Source organism: Malaclemys terrapin, chromosome 1, assembly GCF_027887155.1.
Source record: "Malaclemys terrapin pileata isolate rMalTer1 chromosome 1, rMalTer1.hap1, whole genome shotgun sequence".
NCBI lineage: Eukaryota > Metazoa > Chordata > Testudines > Emydidae > Malaclemys > Malaclemys terrapin.
The window spans coordinates 26,112,095-26,129,701 of record NC_071505.1 but is presented as its reverse complement, the minus strand read 5'-3'; the positions used below and the strand labels follow the sequence as shown (position 1 = coordinate 26,129,701).

Below are 17,607 nucleotides of genomic sequence, written 5' to 3'. Positions count from 1 at the left end.
CAGGACATGCTAAGAGAGTGGCCAGGATGCTTTCCACTCCAGTAATTTTTGAAGAGCTCTTAAGGGGCTATTGCAGCTGGCATTGGTTAGAGCAGACCCAAGTCTTTTGTAATGTACACCCCCAGCGTCAGTTGGTATAAAAGTGGTATAATCATATAATTCTATTGGAGCAAAGGCAAATTTCGGGAAACAAATTAAGATACACACAAACATTCACAAATTTAAGGGGGAAAGTGTTTTATCATCTAGCTGTATACTTTGAATTAATATGTTCATTAAAGACATAGCTCAATACATTAAAAAAAAAGTATATCTGAAATTCTGGTAGGTGGAATTCAGATAAGCAAGCCAAAATTCTGACCCTGTGCACTTCTAGTTTCAATTGTATACTGAGAAAAATGCTAAATGTGCTTTTGCCATACTTAGAAGACACAGAGATAAATTTTCCTATCATAATTTCCTTTTAAAATGGTAAGTAAATGTCATTCTTGTAGAAAGATGCCACACTGACAGACCTGGAAAATGAAGCCCTCAGTTTATCCACAGAACATGCAGATTAAAGGTAATGACAATACAAGCCTTCCTAGGCACCTTAACATTAATAGGGCACTAGCGAGTCCTAGAGTTGTGTGGGTAGTTCAGTCTTCAAGTCAAATCAGTCTTTGGCCTCTGTGTGCTGCCCGATTACAATTGGTGCTAACTGGCACAGTTGTGTAGGTGCTTTCAGAGATGTGGATAGCTGTGCATTAGGAACAGGACTGAAATGAACTGCTATACACAATGTAGGCTGCCAAACAGCTTTCACACAGTAACAGCTTTTAGCTTCTACTGGCTTCTGAGGGGTGGAGAATGCCACATTCCCAAATCACTGTATAAACATTCAATTATTAGCCTACCCCACATCCATGTGAGGTTGCTAAGAAACCAACCCAAGGTAACACAGTCAGTTAAATCAGAACAGGGGTTAGAACTTTCGTGTTGTGGCTTGGAGCTCTGTTACACTGATCTACAATTTTTGAGAAGTCGTCTGCTTCAGAGATAAAATGTGCTATTTATTATGTATTTTGATGTGCTGAATTCAAATATGACAATTAAAACAACTGATTGGCTACTGTTTCTAAGATATTTAAGTTTTTACATTTTATGTCTATGTATATTGTGTAGATAGTAGAGTTTTAATCGTAAATTGTAAACCTAGGTCTTTTCATGTGTTTATGGTTGCTTTACATGATAATATTTCACCTGTCCTGTTTATGTAACACTTTAAAAATCAGCAAAAGGGTTATATAAATAAAATTTATTATGAAACAAAAGGCAAAAAACTATTATATACATAGTTTAGTCCTATTCAGTGTCTACTCGGCGCTTCTTGGCTTGTCTCTTGTATTCATTAAATGGAGCATCTCTTGTCACTGTCCAGCATTAGTCTGTAACCATTGATGGGCTCCATTTGCCCTGATAGCGTTTCTCCATTGTTGCAATGTTCTGGTGAAATCGCTCGCCGTGCTTGTCGCTCACTGCTCCGCAGTTCGGTGGAAAAAAAATCTAGATGAGAGTGCAGAAAATGTATCTTTAGTGACCTGTTGCAACCAAGGCTTTTGTATGCCTTGAGGAGGTTTTCCACCAACAACCTGTAGTTGTCTGCCTTGTTGTTTCCGAGAAAATTTATTGCCACTAACTGGAAGGCTTTCCATGCCGTCTTTTCCTTGCCACGCAGTGCATGGTCAAATGCATCATCTCGAAGAAGTTCACGAATCTGAGGACCAACAAAGACACCTTCCTTTATCTTAGCTTCACTTAACCTTGGAAATTTTCCATGGAGGTACTTGAAAGCTGCTTGTGTTTTGTCAATGGCCTTGACAAAGTTCTTCATCAGACCCAGCTTGATGTGTAAGGGTGGTAACAAAATCTTCCTTGATTCAACAAGTGGTGGATGCTGAACACTTTTCCTCCCAGGCTCCAATGACTGTCGGAGTGGCCAATCTTTCTTGATGTAGTGGGAATCTCTTGCACGACTATCCCATACGCAGAGAAAACAGCAGTACTTTGTGTATCCAGTCTGCAGACCAAGCAAGAGAGCAACAACCTTCAAATCGCCACAAAGCTGCCATTATGTTGGTCATAGTTTATGCACCTCAAAAGTTGTTTCATGTTGTCATAGGTTTCCTTCATATGGACTGCATGACCGACTGAAATTGATGGCAAAACTTTGCCATTATGCAGTAAAACAGCTTTAAGACTCGTCTTCGATGAATCAATGAGAGTCTCCACTCATCTGGATCGTGAACGATGTTGAGGGCTGCCATCACACCATCGATTTTGTTGCAGGCTACAAGATCACCTTCCATGAAGAAGAATGGGACACGATCCTTTTGACGGTCACGGAACATGGAAACCCTAACATCACCTGCCAGGAGATTCCACTGCTGTAGTCTGGAGCCCAACAGCTCTGCCTTACTCTTGGGTAGTTCCAAATCCCTGACAGGGTCATTCAGTTCACCTTGTGTTAGGAGGTGTGGTTCAGAGGAGGAGGATGGGAGAAAATGTGGGTCCTGTGACATTGATGGTTCAGGACCAGAAGTTTCATCCTCTTTCTCTTCCTCGTCTGACTCAAGTGAGAATGATTCTGGTGCATCAGGAACCGGCAGTCCTTCTCTGTGGGGTACTGGGCGTATAGCTGATGGAATGTTTGGATAATGCACAGTCCACTTTTTCTTCTTTGATACACCTTTCCCAACTGGAGGCACCAAGCAGAAGTAACAATTGCTGGTATGATCTGTTGGCTCTCTCCAAATCATTGGCACTGCAAAAGGCATAGATTTCCTTTTCCTGTTCATCCACTGGCCAAGATTTGTTGCACAAGTGTTGCAGCATATGTGTGGGGCCGACCTCTTGTCCTGATCTCCAATTTTGCAGCCAAAATAAAGGTGATAGGCTTTCTTAACCATAGTGGTTATACTGCGCTTTTGTGATGCAAAAGTCACTTCACCACAAACATAGCAGAAGTTATCTGCATTGTTCACACAAGTACGAGGCATCTCTGCTCACTTTGGCTAAACAGAAATGTGTCCCTTTGCAAAATCAAACACTGACAAAGAAGAGAGCACGACACTGTATGATTTCTAGAGCTGATATAGGGCAATTTGTTCAGCAGAGTGATGTAAGCTTTGTTATGATTGCATCATCCATGACTTCTAGGAATAACACGATGCAATTCATATCATGTATAACGCAGTACCAGCTTCAGATTGCATCATTCATTGTTTTGCCTAAAAAGCAAGTACTGTCCAAACCCAGTCATAGATTTATTCATAGATCCAGTCAAAGATGTATTTTAGTGATTTCTGGTTTAAATTGAGATCCCTTCCCTTTATAACTCACTTATCCTCCGCCATTCCCAAGTCAAGGGTCGTATATACTGACCCAATAGCATATCTTGAAAACTAGAGCCAATCAACAATTTTAAGCATCATTTTCGTTCTCAGTGACCCAGAATTAGTAAAGTTTGACTATATTTATTTCAGAAGCATTTTGGCTGTAGAGCAGTGTTATCAATCCATTAGACCATGGCACCTCATTACATAGACTATCTCAGGGGGGTAGTCAATTATTTTTTGTCAAGGTCCAAATTTCTTGGTCAATGTATAGTCAAGGTCCAGACTTCAGAGAAAATAACAACAACAACAACACAAAACAACAATAATGATAATAAGTAAATAAAAAGATTTCAAAGTCCGTTGAAAAGCATCTGGTGGTCTGGATTTGGCCCACGGTCTGCCTATTGACTACCCCTGGGCTATCCCATTACATAGCTCATTACCAGTCTCCCAAGCCATCCATTCCCTTTGTTACTTTCTATTGCACAGTAACATACTGTGCATTAGTATATTGCAGGTATTTATAATTACAATGCAAAATCCTAAAGGAACCAAAATAAGAACAAATGTAGAGAGGCGTATGGACAAGGATGAAGATGGTAAAGTTTCAATGCTAATGAAATACAAAACAATATGAAAAAAATATTTTATCTACTCCTTCCAGAATGTTAAGTACAAATCAGCAAGTTCTTTAACAGAGCAGAAATTATTGTAACTTAAGGAGGTCTTTGATTTGGGAACTAAAAAATTATTAAAATCACCCAGCAAATTACAACATAAGAAAGTGTGCTATATTCTGCTAAAAAGAGAGATAATTGTTTTTTTAAGTATTTGCCCTTGAGGCAGCACAGAGTAGTATCGTTCCTATAGGCAATCCTACCTTTGTTTTCCAACTTGAGTTCCTCTGCTAGCAAGCTGTCTTGTCTGTTGCCAAGCACAAATGCCAGAAACGAGAGGATCAGGGCATCCAAGATTCCAATAATAGCCAGGATATATGCCCAGCGGACTGAACAAGCCCCAAGTGTGTACTTGTCTGTCTTTTCACCACACATCCGTTTTACCTCATCTGAATCCCAGCCATCAGGAAAAATCATACAGCCCAGGACGAGACAGGCAGCTTGGAAAAAAACAAAAACAAAGGGAGAATAATGGAATGATGTGACCAAACTTTCATTTTTTGCATAGCTACATACTTTATTATTAAAACACAACCGTTTTATCTAGAACTTCGAAAATAGGTTCCTTAAAAAATAAATATGTCACACAATTATGAAATCTAGTTAAATATTAAATGTAAAAAAGTTAGACACAGCACCAACTTGAAACTCACTAAACTAAAGAAACAAATTAAAGTCCTGTACCTGAAACCCCCAGCCAATTTTTGTGGTTTTAAAATCTCATTTTCCTATTGCTCAGAAAGTTTTTCTCTTCTTTGTTGTTGCATGAAAGACTCACACACACAAAAAAGGACAAAACTGATTAACTAGCTGATTATACAGGGAAAACAGTGAAACTGAATATACATAAAGTGCTGTCAAATGCCCAAAAGTAAACAAATGGAAAAAACAGAGAAATACTCCATAAATTACAGGAATCTCAGCTATATGTAGTGTAGTTGTAGCCCTGTTGGTCCCAGGATATTAGAGAGACAAGTATCAGGGGTAGCCGTGTTAGTCTGTATCTACAAAAACAACAAGGAGTCTGGTGGCACCTTAAAGACTAACAGATTTATTTGGGCATAAGCTTTCGTGGGTAAAAACCTTACTCACCTCACTTCTTCAGATACAAGAGAGACAAGGTGAGTGAGGTGATATCTTTTATTGGACCAGCTTCTGTTGGTGAGAGAGACAAGCTTTCAAACCACACAGAGCTCTTCTTCAGGTCTGGGAAAGGTGCTCTCAGCATCACAGCAAAATGCAAGGTGGAACAGACTGTTCAGTGTAAGTAGTCAGCACATATTATGAGGGACCATTCAAGATAGAGTGGCCCAATATGACAAAAAGAGAGGGTTAGGGAGGTACAGATTGTTGTAATAAGCCATAAATCCAGTATCTCTAGTACAGTCCATGATTTTTAGTGTCGAGCAAAGTTATAAATTTAAGCTCCCAGGCTTGTCTTTTGAAAGCGTTGTGCAGGTTTCCTTTGAGGATGTGGATTAAAAGGTCAGATATAGAGTGATCACTTTGTGAACAGTGTCCACCCATAGGTGAGGTGGTGTTTTTATCTTTTATCCTGTTCCTGTGTGAGTGCATTTGCAAGTGTGGTGGTTGTCTGGCTTCCCTCAATTGCTAGGATGAGAAAACAGCATAAAGACAAATTCCCAAACCTTACTAATATGAGCATATGTGGAGTCCCTCCACTGAGTTATTACTTGACTAAATCTGCATTATTGATTGGGAAAATATGTACTTGACATCTCATGGGAAATTAAAAGATAAACTATTTGACGGGAGTGCTAAACAGAAATAACTGCACCAAGCCAGTAGTTTCAAAGGCATTATACTGATGTGTGACTGGTGTAATGCAGTGAAAAATCAGGCCCACCATCTTAAGGACAGGCAATTTTAAATCATTCTGCATTGACATTCACCTTAGAGGAGGGAGGGGATGTTTGGATTAGGGAACTGCACAATTAGTATTGAGGACACACTTCATATCAAGGCAACATGCTTGAATTGTATGCCTAAGGGGTCCAATGGTAGAACTTTTGCTCACACAGATAATTTCACTGAAGTTAACGGGTCTACCTGTGTCAGTAATACTCGGTGTAAAGGTTGTGGAGTCAGGCCCATCATGACTAAGGCTAGGTCCACACTACCCGCCTGATTCGGTGGGTAGAGATCGATCTTCTGGGATTGATTTATCGCGTCTCATCTGGACGTGATAAATCGATCCCAGAAGCACTCCCCTGTCGACTGCGGAACTCCTGCTCGCCGAGAGGAGGAAGCGCTGTCGATGGGGGAGCTTGCCTGCGCCGTGTGGACCTGCAGTAAGTAAACTTAGTTCGATCTAGGAAACGTTGACTTCAGCTATGCTATTCTCGTAGCTGAAGTTGCGTTTCCTAGATCGATCCCCTGCCCCAGTGTGGACCAAGCCTAAGTGAATGTAATTAATATCATTGAATTTTTTTTTTAAAAGCAATACAAAAGGAATAATCTAAAGATAAAAATTGTGTTAAATTAGTTAATTTATTAGTATATACAGTACTGTCTAAATGAAAATCAGCAAATCTATGTGCTTTAAATTATCCATTTTAGCGTCTCTGTTCTGGCTTTTCTAGCTTGGAGGCATGTCTTATCTCCAGTGCAAACCTCTGCCTCTTCAATCTGGCTGTTTGGTATACTGGGGCACACTATTCTTCTAAAAGTATATCCAAACTTTCAATGGCCTCTATAATGTCACTGAAGTTGAATGCATGTTTCAAATATGGACACTGAATTTTTTTGTGAGTCTTAATGCACAGTATATAATATTCTGCGATAAGCCGCCTGCATCAATGGATAATTCAAAGGAACTAGCTGGATTCATGAAAAATGTACATATAAGTCACTTCAGGCCCTCTAAAAGGTTGTTGGACAAATTCTGATCTAGTGATGTACGTATGTTATAACTTGTGATATTAGGAGCAGAACGTTAACCTGTGTCTATTCTACGGCTGCTGGTGCTACAGTGAACTTTTAGGAGGTGGTACAAGTTCTTTCCATTTCAAGACAAAGTTAAGTCTACCAGTTCACACACCTCCCCTTTTCCCACACCCAAACAAAACCAACTTCTTTTGCAAAAAAACAAAATTACCTCACCCAAAAACCCAAAATACTTGTTGCTCAGTGGCACTCAGGTCTTGGAATATAAATAGAAATGGGTATTAAGATTCTCTCAATTGCTATGATGAGATAGTATGAAAGAGACAGTGCAAATATCAACTAGGAATGGCATTTTTCTTAGGATCATCACAAAAGTGAGTTATTGAAGGAAGCTGGAAAAATAATGTTTTTAATATAGGTTTGTTTGATTAATAAAACCTGTTCGCACCTAATGCATTTTACGAATTCTTACTGAAGAGCTCATTTGTGTGAAAATATATCTTCCTGTAATATTTTCTAGGACAATTAGACCTACAGTGATTTGCTGAGTACATGCTGGTTGAGCAAATTAAAATGCCTTTTGACTGCCTTAATTTATTTACTCAATTTCCTCATATCACCAAAGAATTAATAGACAAATTATACAATAATTTTCTTGCTTGAACCGGTTATTTATATTTTTAAAAAATTACTTCTCCCCTTTGAAACATAAGATCACTCTCATATGTGTAGCGGGCTTTGTTGAAACACACTAAATTCTCACAGTTCCTTTGAACTAGTCTCCATGAAAAAGTCAATATTTACCTATAGTACTTAGAATTGAAATAACTGTAGATAAATATTTGCTACATACTAGCAACCACTGCACACAAAGAACAGTTTACATACTGCTTACAGTAGTCACCACCAAAATGACAATATTTGTCAACAGTTTTGAATAGTTATCTCCCAATAAATAGAAACAGGGATTTCTGTGCTGTGTGGGGATGTCATAGGTTTCACCCCCACTCTGAACTTTAGGGTACAGATGTGGGAACCTGCATGAGAACCCCTAAGCTTAATTACCAGCTTAGATCAGTATGCTGCCACTACCAAATCGTTTAAACAACCATTTATGAGTCATTTGGGAACTCTGTCTTCCCCGCCAAAATATCTCCCTCCCAAATACTATAACCCTTCCCTGGGTAGCCTTGAGAGACTTCTCCACCAATTTCCTGGTGAACACCGATCCAAACCCCTTGGATCTTAAAACAAGGAAAAATCAATCAGGTTTTAAAGAAAAGACTTTTAATTAAAGAAAAGGGTGAAAGGAATACCTCTGAGATTAGCATGCAAGCTATTCTCACAGACAACAGATTCAAAAACACAGAGGATTTTCCTCTGGGCTAAAACCTTAGTTACACAAAAGAAAAACCCAATTTAATTCCCCCTCTTATGCAAAATGAAGTCACAAAAGGAAATAAACATAAACTAATTTATTCCTTCTCTAATACTCACTACCCTGGTTGATTCCTTGATCTTTTCACTCCGGCACAGAACTTAATGAATAGAACAAAAGAAGAACTTCCCTCCTTCCTCTTGAAATATCTTGTCCCCCCATTGGTTCCTCTGGTCAGGTGTCAGCTAGGCTATGTGAACTTCTTAACCCTTTACAGGTAAAAGAGGAATTAACCCTTAATTGTCCATTTATGACAGGGGACAATTGGAAAATATTGAAATTCGAATGTTTTTTAATGTATGCCACATCAAACATAGGCCCTAAGTATTTCCTGGAAATGATTTAGACTTTGTGCCTCTTTATCTAGGTTATTAGGAATACATGCCCTGAGCTAAGCAATACTGTACAGAGCTTCTTAAATAAGATTCTCACATTTCCAATTAAGCTAGAAAATATAGCTGAAGATAAACTCTTTTAGGTCCGATCCTGCAAGCAGTCATGCACATGCTTAACTTTACTATTGAAATCAGGGGGACTACTTGCAGTTGTAAAATTAAGCCAATGTGTAAGTTTTTGCAGGATAAAAGCCTTAGTGTAAAATTTTAAACAAAGGTGAAGCTGATCCTGTAATTCCAGGATGCAGTGCAAGTGGAATATTTCCTCTCTCAGTTCCCTGTACAGTTCAGATATTTTCTACTGGATGAGAAAGTAGGTCCAGATACTCAAAGGTATTTGGGCACCTAACTCCCAAGTTCCCAAATACCTTGGAGGATTGAGGCGTTAGGTGTCATCTTCAGATGCAGGAATCATGTCACAACTTTAGAGGTTAACATAAATAAAATAACTTAGGAAAGCTTTCTGCAATTAATTCCTAAAAAGATATACGCATGTCTGATACTATGACTCCAGTAACTTTTCATTTCTCAGCTGCAAGAATATAAAAATTTTTAAAGAGAGAAAAGACAGGTATAAAATCCACCTACAGATTCTCTTTTGTATTGCTAGAATGTTTTACATTTTAATCCTTCTAAAGAGGATTAGGCAATATTCTCTGTAAGGAAGCAGCTTTTGGATTCATAGATATCTTTTAAAAATAGAAACCATTTAAAAAAGATAAATTATGGTGCAATTACAATTGAACTGCAGAGAAATCTCTTGGTAATACAGATGCAGAGCCTGATCCTGCAGGTCTTATTTAAACTTCCATTGATTTCAATGGGAGCATAGCCTAAAAAAGGTATGTAGTAAAGCCTGCAGGATATGGTCCATTGTTTGCAACTAAAATATGTAAACAATAACTCCACTTGATTGAGCAGAAATTCTTTAACAGCAGATATTTTTAAAATCCCAGAAGCTTTCAGTGACTGAAGCTGTCTTTATTGAATGAACCATCAATTTCTACAAAACTTAGGCTCCATTAACAACCACCACAACAAAAAGAAGTTAGATTTATGTTAGCCTAATTGCAAATGCAAAAGGAATGTAACCTATTAGCAGTCTTCCTGAGTTTGCAGACAGTTTATTCCAGTGTCTCTGCTGCTCATTTTTGCTTCCCCAATCCTCAGAGTGAAATTGACAAGGTGCTGAATAATCTCACTGCCACTACTTAGAACTCTTGGGAGGGGGGCGAGGGGGAGAGCAGTGAAACCGATAAGAATCATGTCCGTTTTACTCTGTTTTTGCTTAGGAGCAACAGTCAAGGCAATGGAGTTGTTGCCCCTGAACTTCACTGATAGATCTTCCCCCATCTTTCACATCAGATTTAAGCTAATAGGTTTGTCCCTCTGGCTAACACTAGTAGGCATTTGATAAATCTTTCAAGCTCTGTAATAATTAATTAATAAATATAACTCAAAAATGCCAGATATACATTTTCTTAATAGCTTTTTCCTCAAACAAATGTCTGCCATGAGTTGTCAGTTTCTTCGGGGCTGTGAGTGACAAGACAAATCACTGAAATTGGTGGCAGAGTCTAAAATTTCAGCTCCTGGAAATGGAAGACACTAGGAAGGGTACAGAAATGACACTTTCAGAGAGACTGGAAAAACAGATTGAGTTATTTATGGCATTGACTGACTTGCCACTCAGATCAATCAAATATTATCAGAGTCCCCTGTAGTACTATACATGCTCAGGTTGAAATAGTGAGTAACTAAAGTTCATGGTCAGATACTTTCCTCAAATACAGATGACATATTTTCATGGAAAATACCATAGATTATAAGGCTAGAGCAGTGGTTCCCAAACTTTAACAACCTGTGAACCTCTTTCACGAAAATGTCAAGTCTCGCGAACCCCCTCCTAAAAATGAATATTTCCAGGGATTTTCTCCTTTACCTGAGTATAAATTATAAAAGCAGTGATCTTGGAAATACAAAATTTGTTTTTATGACATGATTATTACACACTATTTATTATTAATTATTATTTATTATTACAGTATTTTTATTACGTTATGAAAACGGCAACACTCTTCCAAGATCTCACTTTCATAGCTTGTATCACTTTGAATAAGACTGTTATAAGACAAGGTTCCTTTGTTTCATCAAGGAGTATCAGATGTGAAACAGCAGGAAAGTATTTAAGAAGTCAACTCAAAGAGTTCCTCCTACACAAGCATTCAGGTTTTGAGCAGTCCAGGCAAACAACGCAGTTACAACAAAGCTTAAACTTGTTCTTCATAATAATTTTAAAAACAACACTAGCTGCCTATTTCATTTTAAAAACAGCAAAAAATATCCACCTCCCTTTCCATTTCTTATAAGGAGACTTGAAGTTTAAATCTCCTCAGTGTGATAGATAGGCTTACTTTGATCTGCTTAGCTCTTGGAAATCCAGGGGCTCTGGGCTGCTGGCCCGGTGCTGCCCAGGATTTTTAGGGACAGCTCTGTCCACCATTAGGGATTTCTTTCCCGAGAACCCCCTGTAACATTTTGTGAACCCCCAGGGGTTCACAAACCCCAGTTTGGGAATCACTGGGCTAGAGGGACCATTGTTATCATCTTGTCTGACTTCCTAGGGTCATAGGAATCCCCCAAAGTAGTTCCTGATTGATCGTTTATAAAAACACCCAATCTTGATTTTAAAATTTCCAGTGATGTTGAATCCACTACAACCCTTGGTAATTGTTCCAATGATTAATTACTCTCACTGTTAAAATTGTGCACCTATGAGTTTGTTTCTATTTATAAAAAAGCAAATTGCTATAGAAATAACTGGAATTGACCAGTTCTCACTTTCTCAACACATTACAACAAGCAGGGCTCTTCCATCCTTTCCTGGCCGCGTGAACAATTTACTTGCACATGAGATGCAATGGAGGAGTGCTGCTTGGTAGGAGAGAGAAAGAATGGAGTAAGAGCAAAAGCTGACACACCGTTGTCCACTACCATACACACACAGAAGACTTCATGTCCCTAAAACCCAGAGAGATTCTTGGTTTTTAGGACCTGTCCTGTTCTTTACAGGTGGTTTACAAAGATAGTGGGTGAATCCCTCGCTCTATTGAAGTAAATGGGAGTTTTGCCATTGACTTCAATGGGACCAGGATTTCAATTAGTGTATTGCTACACTAAGCATTCAGGTGAGGTCTGGGTTGAAGGAGCCATCAGCTCGATGGGAAATGTGGATGAAAGAGAGCCTAATACCTGGGTTCAAGGAGATTGTAACTGCAAAATCTGTGCCCCTTGCACAATAATCACCAACCTCTTGGTGGGAGGAAGGTCCTGGGGAAGAAAGGAAAGGAGGAAGAAGAGAGAAAGAGAAAATGTTCTTTTAAAAAAACCCAAATTGTTAGGGCACTAGATGATGCTAGAGGAATGGAAAGGAGAGAGAAGATCCTCACATATATGCACAGGAGAGGAGGGGGACAACAAAAGACAAGTCAAATTGTGGTCACATTTGGACAACTTGGTTTGCATTTTCTGCAGGGCTCTCAGACAGCACAGTGATGAGCATGGTATAAATATCTAGTTAGACAGACAGAATGGAGGGGGCAGGAGGTAATGTTCCAGTTGAGAGAGCCAGCAACTGACTGGTGGTGAATGCCAGCAAACGTGCAAGCTAGTTGGTGGCAGAGTCTGGAAGTTCAGCACTTGCAGGATTATAAATCCAATCACAGCACAAGGTCTGGTGCCTGTCATGAAGGGGGTGTCCTCTCCAGATGAGTCCTCTATGGTGCCTCTGCATATCAGCATGCAGGCTACAACTCACTCAGCCATGAGCAGCTGCTGTGCTTCTCTTCCCCTTGCCAGTCCCACAGTGCTGAGTGTACTGGAAGGAAATACGTAGATTCACAGGGTTAGTGGTAGAGAGACTCATTAGAGCAGTGGTTCTCAACCTGTGGCCTGTGGGCCACTTGCGGATCGATCAGCACACAGCTGTGGCTTATGTGACATCGTCAGTGCCATACAGGTAGTATATATAGTGTGTGTGGATGCAGTCCACATTATACAGAGAGAGCTGCATACGTGGCCCACAGTGATAAATAGGTTGAGAACTACTGCATTAGAGCCTTTGCAGGGAGACCATGGAGTTGAGTCCAATGAGCTGACACCTGGCTGAGGAGGGGGAATAGACATTAGGAAAACAGACATTGTAAAGAGAATAGGGAGCAGGCACTGGGAAGTGGAGAGGTAGGGGTGTGAGTGTGTGAAGTGCAGAAGCAGATGTCACAGAAGCTCCTACCACAATATAAACAATAACAGTGTAACCCCCCCTTTCCTCCCTGGGTTACTCAGGAGAAGGCAATACTCGCCTGGGTGCCTGATGTTGCTGACATTAAAGGAGATCCTGAGTATCCCAGTGGTGATGTTGGATACATGGGAATTCTCTATTCACCCCTCTGCTGCAGTCCCTTTACTCCTAAAGGAATTTTAAATTGGCGGTGCCTCCACCTGGCTGGCCCCTGTACACACTCAATGGTGTGCCTTGGGAACCTCCAGGAATAAACCTATTCTAATAATAATCTGTGGCATGGGTCTAACTCAAAAATGCCAATTATAAATAATATATATCCAATATACTTAAATTAGCGTTAACATGCCTTTACTTAACAACTTAAAGGAACAGGGTATAACAGACTAAGATTAAATGTCACTACTAATTTAAATCCACAGGGGGCAGTTGAATAAAATCAATTAACAAATATAGTATACAGTAATAAATGACACTTACTTAACTGGCATTTACACTGCCACCATTTACCCCACCCTGGAGTGTTCTGTACACTCCTCTGGATTTCAGAGTCCTAGACACTTGCTTGCATGGGTGCACTTGAAGATCTGAAGCTGGAGACAGCGCTTTGTTGGTTCGGTCAGTCCAGCCAAGGCAACAAACGGCACAACCCCTCTGAAAATTGGAGTTGGCCCCCCCACCAAATGTCAGCAGCTCTGGGTCCTGGTTTGATGGGAAGATCACTCTGCCTCTCCGCTGCGTCCCTTCCCTTGCAAGTACTTTCCCAAACAACAGTGGGGGTTACTCACAGTTCCTTCACTGCAGGCCCACCTCAGTCAGCTCTAGGCACAGCAATAGTCTCTCTCCTGGCTCCAACAGCCACTAACAGCCTCTGAGGCTCCCTGCTCCATCAAAGCCCCAGCAGGCTCTCAGCAGCAGCTTCTGGCTTCCTAGCAGCAGCTCCTGGTATAGAGAGAGCTCCACACCAGCAATCTTGCTCCTCTCCCAAAATGGAGTCCACTGCCTGCTCTCCATAGAAGAGAAAGTCTCTCACTCTTTCCCCAAGGCATCATGAGAATTGTGGTCTCTAAGGCTGGATTGCAGCACACAAGATCTTCCCAGCTGAAACACTCCCGATTAAGTTCAGAGACCCCACTAGTAAAGGGTGCCTACAACAGACATAACAAATAAAGGGGGAAAGGGAAAGGAATGGCGAAAAAGAAAAGAGGAGGGGGAGGAGAAGGGTGTGACCTGAGGAAGAAAGTGGCTCTGGAATGAAGGAGGCGGGTAGCGTGACAGAACAGGAGGAGGACGTAGAAGACAGAGCAAGGAAAGGGAATGGAGAGGAGACCAATGCATAGAAGACCCAGGAAGAGCAATTAGATAGAATAGGGAGAGGGGACAAAGAGAAAAAATAAGGTAGGACTTTAAGCTGATGAGGTTAAAAATAGTGAAGGAGATGGCCATGCCAAAAGAGCATAGAAAATATGGCCAAAGAGGTGGGGACTAGGGGACATCAGTAAATAGGGATAAATACTGTGTTTTTCTACTTTGCCCTTTTACAGAAAGGTGCCCTACTTTTCATTCTGAAAGATGGGGCATGGCAGGGGGCACAGTAAAGGGCAGATGCCTATATTCTCTCCACTCCCAGCCCTCCTTGAGTCAACCCTAGTTTAGCCCAATTCCACATCCTCAAACCCCACAGGTACTGTGGCCTGGCTTTACACTTTGAAAATCAGTCTGACTCCACACAACCAACACCACAAGCAAAGTTAAACACAAGCAAAGAAAGCAATGACCATCATTTTTAGTGTAAACATGTATAAGTTTTATAGATATTTTAATTAAAAAACAAGATGGGGGAAAACCACACACACAAAAGGGACTGATATAATCAGGTCTGTAACCGATTCTATAGTACATGTCACTATTTCAATCATTCAGACCTTTGGGAGTCTGACAGCTTTATAGCCAGCAACCACTTACATACAGAAAATAAAGAGAGTCTAAAGTCAGTCTTTAAAAGCCCACACTCTATTGCACAGAAAGCAGGATATGGCGCCTTCTGGTGTTGGTGTGCTCAAGATGAACTTTATTAACAATAGAAACCTGCATTTAGTTACCTCTATCAATTATTCAAGCTTACAGTCATTGAAGAAATGGATGCCAGCAGCACTGACAAACCAGTGAAAGGGAAGCTGTTGCAGTCCTGGGGCAGGACAGGGAAGAGAGGAAAGTTCAGGTTTGATAAAACCATTTTATCAGAGAGGCTCATATTTAATCCACATTGACTCCAATTTGGCAAAAGCCCCAAGCTGCATTCTTGCCACACTGTTTTACAAGCAGTAAACTAAAATAAATATACATAAAAAAACCTACAGGCCATACAAGGCAGCTCCTTGCCTTGTCTTGTGGTCAGCAAACCCCCACCCCCACCAGAGACGTCTACATTGCAGCAGGAGAGTGCTTCCCAGCTTAGGTAGACAGACTCACACTAGCACTGTTCCAGCTAGCATGCTAAAAAGAGCGATGTAGCACGGGTGGTGGCTCAGGCTATATATATCAGTAAATACTCAGGCTGCTACCTTGAACTTCCTACCTATGCTATCCTCAGCTACACTGCTCTTTTTAGTGCACTCGCTTTGCTTGAGCTAGTACTCCTCTGTCAACTCCTGCTGGGAGCACAGTCCCAGCTGGTAGTGCTTTCCTGGGCTGCCATTGAACTGTGGCTGGGAATTAAACCCTGAAACCCCAGGGGACAACACAGAGATGGCATGCAGTGGCAGTAGGCTGCACCAAAAGACCAGTAACAGCCCAACAAAGAAATGTTCCATACAGAGTGTCAATACAGTGAAACACCTGGTGAGAGAAAGAGAGAGAGACACTAACTGCATTCACAATTTCCCTGGCAGCAAGACTTAAAAATATATGAATCAAAATAATAACTGCCTCATGGAAAAAGGGTAAGTGATCATCTGATTCATGAAATGGTGATGGTCAGTGTGTTCCAAACCTAAGCTAATTATCTTCTTTGAGGAGATCCTGAAGGACAAGAGGGAAGTCGGTGCATGAGGCAATGGAGTCTCTTCCAAGAGCAAAAGCCAGTGAAAGAAGGAAGAAGCAACTTTATGATCAGCATTCAAACAGGGGTGGGATTTTCTTTGTCTTTTCTTTTCTACTGTGAAAATTACTGTTTTGCTGGCAAATGGAAAAACATGCACTACACTAATCCCAAGGTGTTAAAACATCTTCAGGATTGGTCAGTTTCTTAAAGGCCTTTGGGAGTATCCTAGGAAGACCTGTGGCAGAGAGGAGGTTCGGTCTGCTGGAAATAGTACCAGGGTGCTATTCATAGGAAGAGCCAGCTCCAAAATAACTCACCTTCCCCCTTATAAAACCAACAGCTCTCCTCTGTTCCTCCCCCTGTTCTCTGCTCCTCTTTTCTTGCTATTGATGGGTCTCACAACTGCCTTACATGGGGAAATCAATGGATACCTGTGGGGTGGGAAGGAGATGGAACCGGAGTTCAGAGTGTCTATATGCTGAGGACAAGTGCACGGGCTAAGTGGAAGTCAGATGACAATGCAATGCCATCAGCCTGCTGAGAGGAGACAATTAGTATAGAGAAAAGGAGGAGGGCTTCACCTGAAAAATAGAGGAAGTGGAAGCAGAAGGGGACAACCGTCTCTTGTCTTTTACCTTGAAATAATACAGTTTAATAAACATAATGACAAATAGCCTTACTGTGACATATGAAGGATAATTACCTGCTAATCTAAGCCAGGCACTCTCACACAGACAAATAGGGCAACGGATGATAAAGCCATTGACTTCTGTATCACCCCTCATAATGCACCTGAAGCACACGTATGTCTTTATGGCTGCACAGCTTGTCATTTGCTGTTCTTCACTTATCTCTGTTATAGCTCTTCCTGACCTTTTAACAGTTTTTCTCAGTGAAAGAAGAGGAATGGACAATAGGCCCTTGAGGTTGTTCAGCTGTATCACTTCTTTATTCAGGTTGACATTCAGCAGTGACACTTTACTGCCTTTCAAGAACTGATGTCTTGCTGAACTCAGAAAAACGATCAGCAACAGTCAGTCCATCTAACTGAGCATCTGAGTTTTGTATAGTGTTAGACAGCCTGGGGGAAAAGGGACCAATAATAGTGATTATGTCCTCCTCTCTGTCTCTCTTTCCCTTTTTCCATTTGAAGTTGAGACTACACTTTCTTTCCGCAAAAAGAAGAACAGGAGTACTTGTGGCACCTTAGAGACTAACAAATTTATTAGAGCATAAGCTTTCGTGGACTACAGCCCACTTCTTCGGATGCATATAGAATGGAACATATATTGAGGAGATATATATACACACATACAGAGAGCATAAACAGGTGGGAGTTGTCTTACCAACTCTGAGGCCTGGTCTACACTAGGCGTTTATGTCGAAGTTAGCGCCGTTACATCGAATTAACCCTGCACCCGTCCACACCGCGAAGGTATTTAGTTCGACATAGAGGTCTCTTTAATTCGA

At 40.8% G+C, this 17,607-nt stretch overlaps 1 protein-coding gene across 5 annotated transcripts in view; it reads right to left on the bottom strand.

Moving 5' to 3' along the window:
* LHFPL3 (LHFPL tetraspan subfamily member 3) overlaps positions 1-17,607 on the bottom strand; it is a 448,740-nt gene that overhangs the window by 149,460 nt on the left and 281,673 nt on the right. For all 5 annotated transcript variants that reach the window (XM_054017991.1, XM_054018026.1, XM_054018007.1 and 2 more), the window contains exon 2: positions 4,258-4,494. In XM_054017991.1, coding sequence (XP_053873966.1) covers positions 4,258-4,494 — 237 coding nt within the window. The remainder of the gene's footprint in view (positions 1-4,257; positions 4,495-17,607) is intronic.